This window comes from Plutella xylostella, chromosome 18 (genome assembly GCF_932276165.1).
Source record: "Plutella xylostella chromosome 18, ilPluXylo3.1, whole genome shotgun sequence".
Classification (NCBI taxonomy): domain Eukaryota; kingdom Metazoa; phylum Arthropoda; class Insecta; order Lepidoptera; family Plutellidae; genus Plutella; species Plutella xylostella.
In genome coordinates this window covers 5990000-6010923 of record NC_063998.1, presented here as the reverse complement: position 1 = coordinate 6010923, position 20924 = coordinate 5990000, and the positions used below count along the sequence as shown (strand labels likewise).

Here is a 20924-nt window from a genome sequence, read left to right as displayed (position 1 = left end):
GAAATGCTTTTAAAAGACGCGAATTGTTATTTGAAATTGAATTCGAAGTTGGTAAAAACGGATCAGTAATAGAGTTTACCTGAACCGGATCAAATAAAAGTACTAGGAGTGCAGCAACGCAGCGGAGCACACTCGCCGGCCGCGCCGCCTCTATTTACTTACTTTTTAAGATTTACCTCAGATGGAACAGGATTATAGCTTGAAAGCCACGTTTTTTAAGTGTGGGAACGTATTGCTTCAGTATGTTTCATAAGGATAGAAAGAAATGTTTATGCCGTGTTAGGTAGGTAAGTACTTGAAAAATATATTCGTTCTAGTTCTCTGGATTACAATTTTGGTCGATTTAATTCAATACGAGAGCTTAATTTCTCTTGTTGTTAGGTATTTTTTCTCAATATCTTAAAAAAACAGATGGATTATAAAATAGATTTTTGTCTATTTTTCCTTCTTTCCTTAACTCGATGCTCACTAATTCCAAGAAAAAACATTTTTCTGTAGCATTTTGGGCGCCATCTTAGATTGTATTTTATCTTTATGTGGAATCATAATTCATTCCATTTTCCCCTTTCGCTGAAATATATGTTAAGATCCTTTAATGTTTTAGTTTCGCTTCTGTCTTGTACGTTCTTATGATATTCACTTAGTGCACATTTGGACGAGATTCAAAAGTGTTGTCAAGCTAATACACGAAGGACAACATCAAAATATAGAATTAAATAATATTTTTAAAGATATGCAAATAAATGCATAAGTAATCAAGTCTCGAGAAGAGTCAAAGCAGCAACTACTTAAAACCTGTTTTCTTTATGCGTTTTTGATAGGGATTAATTTTAACGTAACGGCGTTCTTACACTGCGTTTCTTAGCTTATTTTCGTGTGGGATGATCACTTTTTAATTTTAATGAACATTCTGATACATTTTCGAGCAGTGTTAAAGTGGTCTTAAAAGTTTTGAAAGTAGTTTAAAAGTGAAATGAATGGATAGGCCTCCACAAGCGCGGGTCACAGGGCAGAGAACAGGATGATAAATGAAGAAGTTCGGTAGTTGCGCTTGCGCACAGCATAAACGTTCTGATGGATTGATTGTATATGTAAACGTGTGTGCCCCACTGCCCACTGCCCACCGTCCGGTGAGTGATTAGTTCCCGAACGTAGCCCGCGGCCGAACGTACCGCGATTATCTTTAATGGATTTCATCAAAATTTCAATACAAAAACGACCGGTTGCTCAAAATCATTATAACAATTTAGAAAACTTTTAATTGCAAATTGCTACAGCAAAACGCAAGTCTTCACACGTTTGTTTATTTTGTTTCTCGCGTTCCCTGTTTGCCGAAGATGCCGAAGTCAAATAGGAAAGATTAATTAAGTAATATTCAATAAGCGTTGTTTGATTAACAAAGGGGTAATCTGTGGCGGCATCTAACACAAACAGGGAACTCGGCAGTCTCGGCACTGCTTTCAATCACCGCTATTCATTATTCATTCAGAGAATGCCAAAGTATGTATAGGTACCTATATCCACCCGGTTTCGTTTTGTTTAACTTTCATATTTTAACTCCTCCAGGCACTACACTGTTGTTTTATGCTAATAATACTCAAATAGGTTAAAAGTTCTGTGTTGTGTAATAGTATGTTTGGGTGGGATTTTATTTATTTAATGCTTTATTGCACAAATATAAGATTAAAAATGTGTACAAAAAGTGAACTTAATGCTAATAGCATTTTTTACGAGCCAAACTACGATTGCTTAGTGCTATTCATTGTCATTTCCTTTACCCGTAAACTTATTAACAGTAGATGTAGACAGAAACAATAAGATGGTGTGCAATTACTTTAAATTATAGTAAACCCGTAACTTTGTTCAGCCATTCTATTCTATTTTATGGCAAATTTTATGGATATTTACACGTTGTTTTGAATTGAACGCTTTTAAATATTGAACTCACAGCAAAGCATACTAATATTTTATTTTAAATCCCTCTGCTTGTCGAATAATAAGTAAAAATTTCATATTCAAGTATTCTAAGTGTTTCCTCAGCATCTCATAAATTGGCTCTACAAGGTTATTCGTGAGCAATAAATTAAGCGTGAAGTATTCGCTGCGGTTTGGAAGATTGACCGATAATCGCATTTAATTTTGATGCCGGTATTTGGCAGAATTTCGCGAAAACAATCACGTTCATCTCATTCAGATTATGCCTAAAATATGTAATTATCTGATGGGTAAATCTGATTTGCGCTAACATGCTTAAATGTAGCCGCCATTTTGCTGAGGTACTTGTCAACTAAACCTACCCATAAGACCAAGTTGGCATATTACTACAGCACAAATTGAGAGATTGGTTCATGAAGGTATTCACAATTTGTCCTTAGATCGTAAAACTATTATTCCAAGTTTTAAATATACCATATGCTTCGTTTCATTTTATTTAAGGAAAACTCACACCTATTTTCCAAAAAATATGTATAATTATGTAGATCAATTTCATTATTATTAGACAAAATTTTGAAATATACAGGCTTCCATCCTCCACTGGCACGAAGCCTCCCGTATAGGTACGGGAGGCTTGGTGCCCAGTGAGCTAGGACTAGGGCATCACATCATCATTTCTCAGCGCTACAGGCGTGACGGACGCGATTCTGTCCGGAACGTCCCGGTACGTAGTGTTACTGTTCCCTCCGCTTTTTGTGATCATTAGCCGACGTGAAATAACACTTCTGCTCTGTGTAGTGGCCAAAAAAATAAATTGTGTGAAAAATTACGATGATTACATCTAATGACGGGCGGACGGCCACTCGCCTGATGGCTCTGCCTCGGATTGCTATCATTAGCGCAACGATAGTGACCTCGAACAAGTATTTGTTTTCTTCGCTACTCTTTTGTTTTACGCTTTCTACTCCGATTCTTGGGAAACGATGAAGCTTAACATTAAGATTATGTGCACATTATATTCTAGATGTTGAAAATGTTTTGCTTAAATCACAGTCGTCATTTTAGACAGTCAAATAGATTTAACAATCTGGTTTATTCTTATTCGCGATTTCACAAAATCGTATTCTAACTTAGCCATGGCATGTTGATTTAATTTCCTTTGTAACAGAATTACTCAACTTGTGTTATTTATTGGTACCTTTAGAAGCAATTAGACTTTGCGTCTACAAATGTTTAATTTAATATTACCTTGGGCACTGTTATTTAAATGGCTCTATTATTCAGATTGAAATTATTAACCATTATAACCTGCCTGCCTGTTTTGTATTGACAGTAATAGTAATAAATGGGCACAAAGTAATTTCCTAGATTTTTTTAATGAATGCACAAACACAATGCACTTGCACATGCACTGGCAGGCCTACTTTTGCTATAAGTAGACCTTTTTGTGTCAGTTTTAACTCTGTAAATATCAAATTGGTATATTCATATTATTATATTTTATCACTCATAATTTATTATCGTACATTATGTAGGGAATTGACATTAAAAAATCCATTACTATCCTATTCTTTTCGAACTATTATAAAATGGCGCATGAATCGAGTATCCGTGTTCGTGACTCAGAAGTGACATTTAGCTGTTGGTCGACCGATACAGGCCAGTCAACTAAAGCTCCACAGTACGCACACATTATGCCATTTCCATTTACAGTATGTTTAACATACGTGGCGATTACACGTGATTTTCACTACCGTATGAATACCAAAAGTATCACCTTATATTTTTATAAACAGGAGCAAAACTACGACGTCACACCATCCACGCGTTTTTTCAGACTCCACACAAGCGCAACATGTCAATGTGTTGAACATGCCAGCTTTCGATAACCGGGCTATACACTGGCGGATCTGGCAATTAACTGCCCACGGACAGTAAGCAGATGTCTGTCATTTTATCAAATACATTAAACGGCTCGCTCGAATCGAACATTTATACTTACTTGTCTTTTTGTCCGGAGAGCGCGGGTAAAAGTCTCGAGATAACGAGTAATGTATCGCTGCGCCACTGAATAATTAAAACGACCCTTTTATATTGGCCACTGGATCGAAGACCAATGTTGTGGCCTTAATTAAAAATTTTAACTTCTCCCGCAATCACGATTCGCTACATCATTAACCCTGTTTATTGTTAAATTGCCAACCAATTCAAGATTCCAATAAACAACAACAGTAACTTATAAAATAATTATCCGTTTGCATTCAAGGATTATTCCAGTATTACTCATCATAAAACTGCAGCCGTTATCTTCAGATACTAACAAATAAAAGCTCGTAAAGACTAACGTCTTTAAAGTGGACTTGTAATAAGAATTACTGGAAATTAGTTTCCTTTTAAGGCCCACTATATTTTCCCTGTTCATACTTGGAAACCATAACTCTCTAGTAGACAATACACTATCCTGCTTTATGGACTACGATTTAAAATAAATAACAGGTAAACTTAGTTATGTCTACACGCTCATGAACTTTACCTCGCGTATTTCATTCCGCCTAACCATCCACGTAACCATGATATTATAACTTTTACACTATGAAGTACCCGTAAAGAAATGAGTACTTTCTAACCGTGGCATTTATTGCTACTGACATTTCGCGAGCCCGAATCTGTGAGAACAATTCAATCAGTCCGAACCGGGGCAGCGTGTTTACAATACTCCAATACATTTTTCAATTTGGAACGTTCCGATAATGTGCCGAATGACTGACATTTTCTCTCGTTGTTCGCAGTTCGCGCCGCCGCGGCCCAGCGGGGACCCCTCGTGCCTGCAAGGTCCCGACTGCTTCATGGTGAGTCTAAAGCCCCATCCATACGCTTGCTGTTTGTCACAAACACGGCAAACAGCAAACAAAGTCGCAAACACCAACCACAATCACCGAACACAAACAGCCATCCACATGCTCGGCGAACGCTCATAACATTCCGAACCGGCAAACACGGCGGACGAGGAGCTATTACTTTCGGGTTGACATATTTTTATTATATAAATTAAAGCAAGAGAAAGAAAAAAGGAAAATAAGAAGAAAGCAAAGACGATGGTGGGATAATAATAATAATAAAAAAAAAAACTGACTTCTTTTTAATTATTATTTTATTTTATAGTTTTTATTTTATTTGCAATAATTTTTAATCAAAAGTAAGATGCAAATGATACCAAAAAGTCCTACTAATCAATACGAATCATTCAAGCCTAAACACGAGGTAGTTGCTATATACCGTTGAGGAGTTCCCTTGACTGCCTTCCGTTTCCATCATCAGATCAGCTCAAGGTCACCATCATATTTTTTTGTTACAAGAACTATATTTATGTTTTTAATTTCATTAGAATCGGTTAATATGTGTCCAAAATGGAAATTCATACCCTGTTTTTACCCCTTTACCCATCCTTAGGGGTGAGATAAAATTCTGAAAAAAAAATGGGACCACCTGGGAGCTCAACACAATACAAAAAAAAAAAGAATTTTCAAAATCGGTTCATAAACGGCGGAGTAATCGGTGAACATACATAAAAAAAAATGCGCGCCAACGAAAAAGTGTAGCAAGTTGATACGTCCGCCTCCTCCAAGCTCAGCGCGCATACTGATCGCTGCCAGACGTGTGGATACGTAGCGAACTGTTTGCCGAACATCCTTTGATCTGGCAAGAAAAACCGACACCGATGCCGAACACTGGCGAACACAAACACAAACAGGCAAACAACGACAAACACCCATCCACACGTCAGTGTTTGCTGTTTGCTGTTTGCTGTTTGCCATTGTTCGCCGAGCGTGTGGATGGGGTATAACGAGTTTGTTATGTTTACGATCGCCAACTGATAAAATATTTACCGTTCGCGGTGTATTAGACAACGCGGGGCAATTTTTGGAGAAAGCTGTTAACTGTACTGAAGCTGGAGTCAAAGATGAATGGAAGTTATTGGAATAAGCGATTGTATTAATTTGATACGTACACAACAGAGTATATTCTACACAATGAAAATATAGAGTTATAGGTTGGTTTTATAAAGGATTTACATACACAAATAAATATAACTTATAGGTATTCTATCTGCCAACCCAGAGTTGTATTTGTACCACCTCGTATTTTCATCTTCTTAGATTTTTAACGGTGGTCCACTTCATGTTGACAACAAATGAGTGTTTCCGATGACAAATGCTGCATTCGACACGCCTGTAACGAGCCCGACCCAATTCCGAAAGTAATTACTACACACGACTTGATCGCCGTCCATGACGCGGCCTGAAGAACCAGCTTTAGAGAGCATCGTTTGAATAATGCACTCGTCACTAAAGCTTTCCGAAACGACCCATCTCTCCTCTACGTAATGACTCTTAAAGTGGCCCAGCTTAATAAATCAAAATTAGGCCAAAGCATTCAAAATGGGTTATAATTTTGTCTTATTGTTGCAGTGCTGGGAGAACTGTGAGCTTCTCCAATCTAACTACCAAGTGTGGGGTGCAGTCTGCGATGAAAGTGATATCTGCGTAAGTAATCAGACCATCAATCATCTTGTTTTAAACACTTATTGCAGACAATAAGACTAATTATTGTTTTTTTTTACAGTTCCCAGGCTGTAAAGTGGCGTGTGAGTTCCACGCGGAGGCGGCTCGCGCGGCGCAGACGCAGCCCGTGATCCACACGAAGGGCGAGGGTGTGATGCGGGTGAGCGAGGGGCTGGCCCGCTGGCCGCCGCCGGCGCCGCGCGCCTCCACCCGCCCCGCCCCCTTCGTCTACGTCGTCATGAGGAGATCCGCCGAAGGACCGTGGAGGCAGATCATACAAACCCAGGCCTTGGCCACCAGAGTACCATCCAACAATGAGGGAGCATTACTCCGTGTGCTTGTCGTCGATCCCCAGGGTCTGGTCACCATCTACAGCCCCGACGAGACATGGGTGGCTCACGACACCAACAATTCCAACCATGACGCTCATAAATGGACCCTGAAAGAGGTATCGCTTATTCATCAGAAAGTCTTGGTGATTGGTGAAATTGCCTGGGAACCGAGAATAGCCCGTGGCGTGTACCTCGTCACTTGGGAGGTGGACGGAGGTGGACTCAAAGGAAATCTTTTCACTGATTCCACTCGAGTGACATTATCATTATGGCCAGATACGATTTATCATATTCAAGTTGAACTGGTGTCTCGAACACCAGGAGTTGACAATGAAAAGTCTGAAACGATGACGATAGACACCAGTCGAGCTCAGAGAGTGTCCACCGAAAGTGTCCAAGACGTGGGAGTGCGGGAAGGAGACCGCCTCATGTCAGTTCTAGTGAGCTCCATAAACAGAGACCGGCGCGAAGACGTCCCTAGCTCAGAACTAGTATTAGGAATTGTGGCAGCTATCATTTGTTTCGTAAGTGCTATAACGTTTGCCGTGATATTGAGGATGAAGTGGCGGGACACTTTCCCCGGAACAAACTTGTACGTGGGTTCGTCGTCAGTTTTAAAGCGAAAGCTAGTTGAGGACTTCACCCCGCACCACTTCCAGCCGGTGCTGGCGCCCGAGGTCCCGGCCAGCGAAGCCACGTCTCGTGACGTCATAGTTTGACGCCACAGCTTTGACATGCTGTCTGTTGACGACCGCATCTTCAGTTCCTAAATGATTACAAAAGACCCTTAAAGAAATTCGTGACAGTGGTTTTCTATAAGTGAGCGAAATAATGTTCGTATGTGATACTGTTTGTAATAAAACTTGGAGGATTGAATTGAAAATTTCAAAACGTGCGAGAAAGTTTGACATTTAGTGATTTCGTCGCGAGTGACGGAGAAGTTTTAGTAATTCATAAATGTAAATGCTACTGTAATTTAATAAAAGTTGTGGAAGTTGTTGTACGTAGATATAGGTTAATGTAATGTAAATTAAATAAAGTATAAAATTGTATTTATGAACACAGTAAGGTTAACACCAGATAAACTAGTAGTGTAAATACGTTAAGAAAAGAATAGTGAATATAACTTTGTATTAAGTAAAAATACCTATTTCTTGAAACATGTAAATAAGTGATTGTTTAATATTCCTGTATGTATTTCTTAAACATAAATTAATTATGTTTTGAACTTAATACTTTGTCACGGAAACTATGTTGATAGATACATTATCATAAAATAAATGTAGAGTTATTTTTACAACTAGTCCCTACTATCGTTTAGCTTATGAATAGTTGTTAGGTTCTACCTACTTGACTGTAATATCTTGTATTTATAGTTTTCGTGAAACCTTACTCCTTAGTAACTATAAAAATATATCTTCATCTCCAGCAATAACATACGAATGTATTTGTAAATATATGAAGCAAATTACTGTAAAAAGCAGAGATATTATATTATATTTTTTCTCGTCGAAAAAAATAATCTAGATGTTGATTGTCTAAGAAAAGTTAATATTTTATTCAGACGCTTATACGATGGAACATAACAAGTACGTATTATAATTATTATTAATATACGATTTTAACTTCTTATTGTTGATGTTAGCCTTACACAGCGTACTTAATATTTACTATTCTTTTAATTTTGATGAAGATACAGACTTAGTTTCTTCTAGAACGTACCGGAGTTCTATGGGTTTTCTATGACCAAAATAAATATAATCTAAGAGCTTCAACTGAATTAATTTATTTTTGTGATTATTTCTTACTTTAATTTTGCAAATGTAAATAAATTAGGTAAATGACTTGCTGAACTTTAAACAAGTATAAAATAAATACGTCTGCCAAATCATTGCATGTTTTTAATTTTTTCGATCCCATTATACCTACGTGGCGTCGCCTTCGTGGTCATTGCAGAAGTCAAGAGACGCATATCACCAGGATAAAAATAAAACATTTAAGTGCTTGAACGTTTTTATATTACCCGCGGCGATTTTAAGTCTTAGTAAAAAAGAATACTCATGTAATTTCTATAATTTACAGCAGGGAAAAGAATACTTGACGCCTAACGAACGATCCCGACACCTCGGGTGGGAATGCCACACTTTTTGACCGCATTCACATAGCTGAGGCGGCCTTTATAAACGCGAGTTCGACAATTATAGTTTTTAGTGGATAATTCTTCAGAATGTATCGGCAGACACCTTTGTAGAGGGAATGTCTAGTCCAAGTATTAAGTTCGTCTTAGGGCAGCAATCAATATTTTTTGTTAAACTCTTAACAACTCAGAGCAACACTGCATAAAGGTCTGATTATTGAAATGGGATGATTTTAATGCATTCAGAATATTACTCGTAAAGTTTTCGTTTGAGCAAATATTAACTTAAAGATTTGTTCATTGTTTAGAAGGGATGCCGTAGTCCGTCATTTGGTTTGGAATAAATACAGATCCATTGTCTAGGGATAAACGTCAACGAATTTGTTGTCGACGGACGCCTGATCAAACAAAAAGATTTGTGCGTCACAGAACCCTGAGGAACCCTTCATTTCAATCATTGTTGTCAAGCCATCCGCATAGGCTTAATACTTAAGCTTAGACTCTTTAAATAACGGGATGGAATAGAAAATACCATCCTGCCAGATTACTTTGACAAAAAAAAACAAGCGGTACTAACAAAGCCGATGACGGAATTTTGTGAATGATCATAAAATACGAGCGTATCAGTTTTAAAAAGCCAATTACCATGTTTGGAATTCATTAAACTGAGAAATCCATTAAGCTAATCACCAACTTGGGAGCCACCGACGTCGTCGTGGTGATATGAAAAGGTTATTCCGACATGCAAATGTGAACAGATGCCTTAATCAAAATTATGTGAAAATGGAAGACAGAACTTTTGATACTAGTTAATGTATCGACATAAATCAAGTATTTAGATAAGATAACAGCTTCTCCTCATTTCGTTAAACATGTATTATCAATATAAGCAGTAAATAAAAAGACAATCGCGTTAGCTCTCCTCGGCTCTAATGTGACTACCAGTTTTTACGAATTAATTCTTAATACAAAAAAGAAGCTGTTCAGATTTGCTTCGGAACTCCGTGATTATGGTAACATGGCCATTTATTTTAGTTACCCATTTTATTATTGGCTTGTGGTTCCAGTATAAAGCATAGGCCTATAAATAACGAGGAAAATAGAAGGTGAACGCTTCTACGAGTATCCTTTTGGGACCGACCAAAGCATTCTTTTAAGATTTATTACACAAGTTGAGCACATTACTTATTCCTTATGTGCTTTCAAATCACATAGACCATTGAATGTCTGTTTCTTTCCATCGCTGTTATTCAGTTTTAAAACATTTACAGGAAGTGGAAACTTCTTTTTACTTAAATGTCTTTTTTAAATCTCGTCATCCGTTCTAGTCCCCGGTTGTTAATCTAACATCTGTTTTAATACCTCAATATGCTTGATGATTTGTAATTTAATTACTTATTACTTTCACCATGTTATCTTTTCTTAAATTGATAGTGGCATTAACCTTGACCGGATATACTATAAGAACACTTAAGATAAAAGTAGATTTCTACAAAATACCTACTACACTGACACCTGAATATTTTATGTAAAAGAGAACCGCCGTTTGTCGTTAAGTGATTTTCAACTTTACCGACGCTTTATTTCTATTTTAGATCTCCTTCGTAAATATAAATGTTGAATTAAAATTACTTCTTGGATAATATTTTTAGTGTACATCTAATGAATTCTAATGTAAGGAAAATGCAACTTTGAGGAGCACACCGGTCTATCAATTACTTACCAGTAGTCTTTTGACTTTTTCTTAAATTTGTACATAGATAAAAAATTATTCAGAATGATTCCCCGCATCAACAACTCCGTTAGGCTTACTACACTACTTTTGCAACATAGTGTAGACCATATTTATTTTAAATTCGTACTTATATTGCACGAGTTGTAAGCGTCCTACGAAGAAATGGTCACCTACGGTACATATTTCAATATGTGGAGCGTGTCTGGGAGCCCGTATTCATAAAGTTGACAACAGTGTTTACACGACGATGTGGAAGCCAGAAGTTATTTGTTGACACACTTTATTTATCCCTCCTTTGTGTGCAGATGCCCGCAAACCAGGATTACGGTACTATGAACCTGTCTATAAAAACAAATGTTGTGGAACTATTAATGCAGCCCAGCCAATTCGAGCTTATGATTTTGAATATGAAATGGAAAATAAACTCGCCATTTATTTCGGCTGGAAAAATGCGTGAAACTAATTGATCATTATTCAATTTTGCTCAGCAATATTTTACTACAGTTTCAAGGATCAAAGAAAGAATTTATATTAAATTTTATGAAAACAGAACAATTCAATTATTTTCCTCAATAAATTAAATATCAATTTCAATCATGGTCTTTATTGAATTTCACTAAGACGCACATTTTGCTATAGTTAAATTGATCATGAATAACTTAGTGCAAATTTCTCCATTCTCGGTTAGAGCATAACCAGGGAGTACTGGTTACCTTTTGACACATCTGTCATGAATTTTATATGGAGATGACGTTTAATTTATAAATCAATCCCTACCTGTTAAATAACCGACAATCGAGAAATTGGCACTTAGCCCTTGTCCTTATGAACTGTCTATATTATTATTAATCAAAATCAATTTAAAAAAAATCGACGTAGACAGAAACATTGGAATAAACATTTAAAAAAATCTCTTTTTCAAAAGTTGGCGTTATGTATGATGAACTACGTAAATCTCATCTTGCATATATCAAATATTTTTATTTTTACATATTCAGTAAATCAGAAATTCAGTATTTTCAAATTCGAATAAAAAATATTTAGATTTTTGGGTTTCTCTCTCTCTCTCTCTGTCTGTCTCTCTTATAAACCAATAGATACCTAGGTAATCTTTATTTACATTCGCCAATGTAAATGAGGGTAGCAGATCGGGCAGTGCGCAATTACCAGCGTATCTAGAGAGTCACCAACTGTCAAGAATGTCGAGGCAGGATGTTTTATCTGTATCGGCGGCGGTTGGTTCTTTATCAAAGAGTTACTTACTTACCATTAGTTTGCTTAGTTGCATCTGGTTTGCAAGGCTTACTACCTACATATCTACATTGTTTGTAGAAAATAGTCAATCCATAGTTACCACCAATATTAGGTTATCATTTTCAAAATTCATAACCTGTAAGGTAAATATTTGTAGTAAGTAGCCGGCCTTGCTATCCCGTCTATCTTTTCCACTGTATTTACTATCATAGTACATAAACATCTATTTATCAAAACAAGATAAACTTCACGAAGATCAGTTTCAAATGCTGCAAGAGCACCGCTCAGGGCATTTGCGTCGACTCCGTAATGAGCACCTGCCAGCAAGTGGGCGACTGCTGCTAAACATCGCTTGTAAGTACTCCGTAAATATTTGTCTTCAATATAATTACTGTAATTGTTCCGTTGATGTACCAGGAGCGATGAACGGCGTAGGAGGTAGAGATAGAACTAGATACACTGCTGTTTCTATAGCAGCATGTTGAGGAGTGGTGTAAGTCAATCTGTCGATGCAATTAAGTTGATGGTGCGGTGGTGATGGCTTTCAGTAGGCGGATTTCAATCTGTTTTTATTGAAAATAGGAAATAAACAACGGAAAGTGTGAAGTAGATGTTATATAAATAGGTAGGTACTTCGGTATCATTATAAACCTCATGAAAATAGGTAGTGGTGTTATGGCCATATTTCCTTAATATTGAATTGCGTATAGTACTTACCCATCCTTGGTCGGGTATTGAACCCGGGACTTCCAATTTTATTATCAGACATATGAATTTAATTAGCCGTTGATTCGGAGCCGACTGGCTTAGTCAAACAGAGAAACAAAAACTCTACTCTAGGGAGCAAAGAGCGGAAGTGAGGTGCCACCATTCTTTTTAATCTTTGGCTTCCGCTAATGAAAGTTTTTGACTTTTTCGTATAACGCTTTCTCGTGGACTAAAACTAGAATACCCCTCGGGTCAGGGGTGAAAACTATAGATGTAAGTACTAATACCGAAAGATAAAAAAAGTCGTAAGTTGACGAACTTACGAATATTTGATAGTTATTCAGTAGGTAAATATTCATAATTTAGTCATTTCCTAGCATAGGAAAACGCGGACTAAGGTGTACCCTCTACTCAATGTTTCCTCCGAATCAATAAAAAAGACTTTTAACCTATGTCATGCGCAACTTATTTTACTAGCTAACCTTTCACCATGATGACAAACCTTGGTCCAGCTTTGTTCACCTTAGCCTTTATCAACGACTAGCTAAAATTACCCCATTCTAAGCATTCAAGGCTGACATAACCGTTGTTCACAGGACAGATGGCGCCACCTGTGGTACAATGGTTAATTACAAGTCGGTTACAAGCAACCGGTTACAATAATTAGCAAGGGGCGGAGTGGGCGGTGCTGGGCAGGCGTGGTCGCGCTTTTCGGCAATGGCCTCATGTTTTATTTAAACGTGTCACTATGAAGTCTTGGGGAAAGTAGGTGGGGTATTTATAGCCTGAGCGATGAGCATAAATAGGTGAACTCTATGTGAAGTGTGCAGCACTACTTATCATAATGATTTCACTTCGTGGGTTGTCTTTTCATGGTTCATCCAAACTCCGGCCTCGTGATCTCACATAGTTAGTAGTTGGATGAAGAAGTTGAATACAGCCCTATAAGATATACTCGGCATGGGGTTCATTAAGTTAAACAATACTACAAATAACGTCATTCAAACAACCACAATGTCCAATCTGCCTTCGTAACTGAAGCCAAGCGACCACAGTCACCCACACCTAGAGGCAATTAGCAGCGATCAGGACAATGATCAATCCCACACATTTAGTTGGCTTCTTCCCGTAGTTGGTCCAAACAAAATTGCCTTTATTACTATCCAGTGAGACAAACCGGAATGCGAGTCGGGCTAGCTATAAATCACAGTCGCCCGCAACTGATTCAGATTACTCCCACAGTATATGCAGGATTCGGAGAGACATCTGTCCGGCGGAATATGGGACTCGAGTTTGAGTTGTGCGCTCAGATAAGCAGCGGCGGATAGGTTTTGTTGTGACTTGCAGTTTGTAGGTGTTTCTGGTGGGGGCTTCAATTTATGGCAAAAATTTGAATGTGTAAAAGTCGTGTGCAGTTTCTAAGTTCTAACTTTGCCTTATTTACAAACAACATTATCAAGTAAATTATATAGATTTAAGTGAATTAAAACAGCACTTGCGGATTCTGTATCATTTTTTATAAAGTTAAGTAAGTACCTTTACTTACGAGTAATAAAATTATGAAAATGTACTTACGTGTTTACAGTGACATTCATTAAGAGCCTGCTTTTTTTTATAGTATCTCTAGTAACTGTTTGACTTACCAGCCCTTGTTTTTAATTGGAAAGAAACCGTTTCCAGACCATCTGTTTGCGGCGGATGTCATCGCGCGATTATAATCTATCTGGCGTCTTCATCTATACTACGTTTAGGCCTAAGCTAAGCATCCGTGCCGCGAGATTGATTATACTATACCTATATTACTAAAAAGTACAAAACGAGTGGAAGTACAGACTAGACCGGCGAACAGCCTGCGGGCAACTCCGATAGAAAATTATTAAGAAAATTAAATGATCTACCGTCCGCTCGCTTACAGATATGCCAATTATTGATAAGATCGGCTGCCTGGTTGAAGCCGCGAAAAATTTATAGAGTCAGTCAGCGGACGGCATAGAGTTATATTCCCGTTCTATTTGTTACTTTGACGTACAGTAGCAGTTTGAGATACACATTTATGGCCGGTTTTAATTTTCAATTTATCTACAAACATTTTCTTACCAACACTTATATTACGTAAAAGCTGATGTCTTGGATAACAACAGTTTTTTTTTTATATTGGTCAAAAACTTTAAAGGTAGGTAGTTAATAAATTAGACGAAACTTGGGCCTACAGTTTTCATTACTAGATTAGACTTATTTCGTTTTGGAAATTAATAGCGTCATTTTAATTAGAAAACAAAAAATGCTAAAGGACATTATTACATACAAAAACGATATTCATAAATCTCACATCGGCGCTAAATATAGTAGTGAGGAAGCCATAAACAGCACAGAACAAGATAACTCAGCTCCAATTGAAAAAGCAGAACTATTAACGGAACATAAAACTAGGTTCTGCGTGTTCTCAGCCCATAAGTCTTGATAAACAACGCTAATGCTCGATAAAATACCGTCTAATCTAGTCACCCAGGTCACTAGAATATTTTGTCCTTAATAATTAATGCATGCATGCTCGCCTACACCTCTCGCTTGAACTAACCACTACTACTGACCCCCACCCCCTCCCTATCCCTTTATAAAACTGGAGCAACCGGTGAAAAAGTAGGCAGCGCGACAGGTCAACGTAAATGGTTCATAACACGCAACACTTTGAAAGGATTACCATTTGAATTGCTTATTAAGTTGATTGACATAAGCCTTAATCCTGCATATAAAACATTAATCGAATTAAACCTGTAAAGGCTGCCGTTGCTAGGTTACGATATGAATTTTAATCGGGCCTCGGTAACTAATCAATTTGGAGATCAATCTTGATAAGGCACTGTGACGGTCGCTCGTGAGCATAGCCCTAATTTATTCAGTTTTGTCATTGTTGTGCACTGTTGGCTAAGAAAATGCTACTATCCTACTAATATTATAATCGCGAAAGATATTTGTTTATCTTTCACAGGAATACGACTGAACCTATATCTATGTTTTTTTTATATAAAAAAGCTGATCACCACACGAAAACATCTTATAGCGAAACGAAGCACTTAAATATTATTATGATGCACCTACACATTGACTACAGAACAGGTACCACTACTTGATTCATGTTTAAGTATATAATTACACGAGTGACATTCTCCACAAAGACCGGAGAATCATTTTTTATCATAGGTATCATATTGACTGTAATTGAAGGGAAAAAAGTGAAATTATAATTATTTTATTAAAGGTTATCGTAATGAGAGCAGCACGGGAGTGTAAGTTGGTTAAATGTGAAACTACCAGCGTACCAGTTACCCTTTATTATCATAATTAATTGAAGTTGAGCGATCGCCTCCACACAGTGATATACCTACTTATAAATAATAGAGTACTTACATACCTAATGTGATTATAATACATTATGATTTTATTATTGAAAGGGAAGATACTAACTAGTTATTGATTAAAAGAAAAGGTAATATTAGGTATTATTCTAAAAGCAATAAGTACTTATTCTGATACTGCCAACATACCTAATCTATAATAGGCATATTACCTTTATGTTTTTATTACCTTTACTACTTTCCACAGCTATCACTTGGTATGCCTAAGCAACGCTATATTTTTGTCTACTTTTAAAATGTATCATATTATTATCATCATTGTACACTATAAAGTTCCACCCTGTTCAAAGCTAGTATATGGGTGAAATCGCCAAAATTTGTACATTTTTTGTCCATTTCTCTTGGTTGCACTAAAACCTACTAAATGAGAAAAATATAACAACTTCACATAGAAAATTTTGGTAAATCATATTAGTAGAATAAGTAACGTATTAAATTATTTGTATTTTATCATATTTTGTACAGTGGTTATTGAAATTTACATAAATTTAAATCTTAATAAAAATATCATATTTCTTTGTTATGCTCTTTGTAACAGTATTTTTTGTATAAAATAGTATTAAATCTAAATTATTTTACTGGCATCACCACAAGCAAAAGTTTTCTTAGAAGTGGCGTTAGTGTCGCGTCTCCGCCATTTTGTTTGTAGTCGTTATCGAAGTTATAGTGAACTCGGAAGAAAAAAGACTTTTCAGTGTTCCACTTTGTAACAACCGACAAATTAAGTTAAAGGAAAGTATTTACAATGTAATTTCTGCACGTAAAATCATAATTTCAGTCTGTTTACTATGCAGTTAGTCAAATTTTCGGAAAACTAAATCCACGTGTGTTAAAATATTTTTAGCTTATGAATGTAAGAATTTTTGTTCCATTTTGTTACAATTTTCTTTGTAACGTTACAAAAAGGAAAGCTAAGGGCACATTCAGAATGACAAGTATGTGATGACATTTTTTAAACTAATAAATCACAAAAACATATTAGTTGTACAGAAGTTTAATTTCAATTATCCTAACTAGTGATACCTAATACCAAAATAGTTAATAATTCAATTAATAAAAAAAAAACCTCATAGATATATATATTTTTTAAATTTTTTTGTTCAAAAATTACGAAAGTAGTTCGTATTTTAATTATTGAATAGGTACCGGTCAAAATCATAACCCTCTTTTTCGCTTCGCCGTAGTGCTGATTAAATAAAAATTGTTTTATTTATTCATAGTAGTGTGATCGAGTCCGTATAGTTCCTTATTGTAACATTTTTGTAACGTTTCCCTTTTGTTACGTTTTTGTTACGTACAAATTTTGGCGATTTCACCCATATAACAATGTAGAGCACGTGGTTTCCTAGAGTAAGCAAGCAAATTAATGGCTTCGCAGTATAAGTATATCTGAAAATTATATTTTGGAAGTTCTAGTTGCATTTGTCCAATGTAGTTTTCCGGTTACTTGGGCTGTTATTCGCTTGAATAGCAAAATTACTATGAAGCATATTGGATTTTAGTGTAAACGAACATTTAAACTACGAGCGTAAAATAGTATGCAATAATAATAATAATACTGCGGCAGGGCAGCTTGTGGCGAGCTGTTGGGCATTAGCGACCCCACCCACCCGATGCCGGGGAGAACCCCTGTTCCTCATCTCTGACTTGCCTTTATTGGTTGTCCAGAGTGAACACTGACGAGGAACAGGATCTCCCACCTCTTGCTTGCCTTAATTGGCTGGCTTGAGTGGTGTACCGCTAGAGCAGATATGCTCGGAGGAAGGATGTATATCCAGTAAGTGCTTGTAGGGGTGTTGACTGGCATCCGCCATTGCTCTGAGAGCCTTGGTATACCTTTCCATCCTCAGCACCTCATGCCATGTTGCCCCCTTGTTGCTACGTCACTGTTATGTGATAGCGACTGTTTTGGGGGGGCCATTTAATGTTTGTGCGAGTCACCCCCTGCCTTTTTATCCGTGTGTGAAACATATAGGTCAGGCAGGGGCCATAGTCCTCTCATAGTCCCAGTTACCCAGTCCATTTAGCACCCTACTCCATAACCCTGTATTAGTTTTCTCCATATCCTACAATAGTCCTGCACTAACCGGGGGTTTTCCTTGGGTTTACTTCTATAGTTTTCACAGGGAAAATCGTCGGTTAGTGTCACATTTCATATAGATTAATGTTGTCAAAAGGGCCTCTACATGTTGGCTTCGGCCCCATGCACGCCTTCCAAATGTCCGGGACCCCATGGTCCCGAGATGGAAAAACAACAACATAATAATACTACTCAATTATTTCAGGCAACTAGATAGGTCATTAGATAGATATTAGGTAGGTATGTGCTTGACTTCTTTATAAACTCTATTTAAGAGTACTTATTGAATCGTATTGTTTTTACAAGTTTATTATGTTTCATCAAAATCACTTCAGCAGCAGCGGGTTCAAAATGATGAACTATGTTTTAAGACTTTGGAGCTTCACATTATAACTTGATCAGGTTATTTATGTAAACAATTCGATTGCAATTAAAAAAACAGAACCCCATTCGAAGCTGTCGAAAAACTCAATCAAGAACTTCAACTTTTGTTTTTTGCCGCTATATTTGTCGAAGCTTTTCTTGTGAATGAAGAAAAAAGTATAGTTGATTCGGCGTTTCCCGCAGCCGCCTGGCGTGGGCACGTGACGGGGCGACAAAAGACCGACCGACAGGTACCCCGCTCTCTCGAAATTGGATAGTAATCGATGCGTGAAACTCCTCGGAGGCAATAAGAACTCCGCTGACGCCTCGGACGATCCCTTATGCACAATCGAAGGTCATTACGCGATATTCAATTTACGACGGCACCGATTCAGCTATAATTTCACTTTAAATCGAAACGTTTGATCCCACGTCGTATTAAGCTGAAGATGGATTTGTTGGTAGTAAACCTCTGTACCTGATGGTATTAAAGCTGTATAAACCTGATGAGATTGTCAGCTGCAATCCTTTTAGCTATAACGGTGTCATCAAGTGATCAGTTTAGATTTACAAGCCAGCTTATAGAGCTGAGTCTTGTAAACGCTAATGATATCGTAAAGACACTAAGTTTAAGACTGGAACAGTACTTAAATTGTTTGTGTGAAAAAATATATTTATACAACTGGGGGTTTTCAGTCGGTTAGAGGCCGACACTGCCTGGGACACCTTCCCAGGCTTCTGTGCAGATTTCTCTCTAGCAATGAAAAAAAAACAATTTTAATCATTATAAATTACAATTTGGACATTTAGGTAAATATAGAAAAAAAAACTTTCTTACGATTAGGTACTCAGTAAGATAAGTAGATATCGTCATAGAAGATGGAAAAAATACTTATAAAATAGGTAATAATATTTATTTTATATCCCACTATTAACGCATATCAAAAGGCACGGATATGTCGGACATGTAGTCTGTGGAGTGATTAATAAAGTTTAAGAAAAAAAGACTGGAACATACGATGACATGACGGAAAGACTGTCCGCGTCTCCTAAACATAAATTGAGGATTTTAACGATGTTCGCGGTCAATAAAGTGCTTACGTTCGCCATTTGACTAATTTTAATTGCCTTTCGGTTTTTACGCCCGCTCAATCGGACCACTATATTTCACATGCAATTTATTGTTTTAAAAGTCTCGCATAATAATTTACAATGCGTCCGGTACGTTGGCGGTTGTAAATAAACAAGGTTCAATGCAAAGCCACTCCGCCCGCGTTTGATTTCGGTTCATTTGAAGCGATCCCGTACGTTCGAGGGTTTATTTATTTTTGCCGCCTGTTTTTCTCATTTCATTCCATCATTGATGGTTTTTTTGTACTGATTGAATAGCAGAAAGTTCGTTCGTTTCATACTGGTACATACTCTACTCTATACTCTGAAAATACGAGTATACTTGGCTCTAAATTAAAGATACTTCTGTACAAATCCTCTTAAGAAGTCGTTCGTGCTATCTTAATCCGCAAAGGTACAGGATGCTCAATGCATACACATTTGCATAGATAAGTCTACCATCTACAAGCTAGTAAGTAATGAACTAAATTTACTGCAAACGATGTCGAATAACACTAAACCGCTTATATGTACACCGTACATTACCCATAACGCATTTATGTACCTTCCAACACGTTGTAAAATATTTACGTCTTATGCAACGATATTCTCATGCAAACAAGAAAAACATTGTAGTTTACAAGTAACAAGCGTCTAGGTGTGAGTGGTGACTATATCGACCACAGCTACACGATATGACATTCAAAGGGGCGATTCATATTTTATGCATTAGGCGTTTACGATACGCGATCGTCTTGTGTTGCAATCTCATACAAAATCGGCGAAATAGCACCTTTACGAGAATATATTTAGAGGAATATCGAGTTCATGTACGACGACGGCGACCGATCGCTTCCATCCATCGCGAGATCTAACCGTCGCTTGAGTCTAGAACATTCTATCGCGGAATAGATGATTGAATTTTAAACGCGTAACGGATCAACAGTTAATCTTTGTATTTAAAAGTAGCTGTGGTTCGCGAGTATCATTTTGCATTACGATTTCCCTTGCAATTTGGTTACAAATTATGAAAATGTACGTGAGTTATTGTGTATTTTGTCGAAAACAAAAAAAACATTGCACTAATAAATAGCTTATCACACATAAGGTCATATTTTTCTTCAAACAGACATACGGGATCCTACAGAAATATTATTGTTAATCCAATAATTGTAAAATACACAAATACAATTTTATTTAACTTAAACTAAAACATAGGACACTCACTTTGACATTTCTTCTACCTTCAACGAATTCCATGAAATAATTGTCACAAACATCAATCATAAAGG

The 20924-nt window shown here is 37.0% G+C and overlaps 1 protein-coding gene across 1 annotated transcript in view; it reads left to right on the top strand.

Moving 5' to 3' along the window:
• LOC105388241 overlaps window positions 1-8724 on the top strand; it is a 29180-nt gene extending 20456 nt beyond the window's left edge. Inside the window, exons 2-4 of the mRNA XM_011559118.3 lie at window positions 4725-4784; window positions 6405-6479; window positions 6559-8724. Coding sequence (XP_011557420.3) covers window positions 4725-4784; window positions 6405-6479; window positions 6559-7548 — 1125 coding nt within the window. The 3' untranslated portion in view covers window positions 7549-8724. The remainder of the gene's footprint in view (window positions 1-4724; window positions 4785-6404; window positions 6480-6558) is intronic.
• Window positions 8725-20924: the final 12200 nt, after the last annotated feature.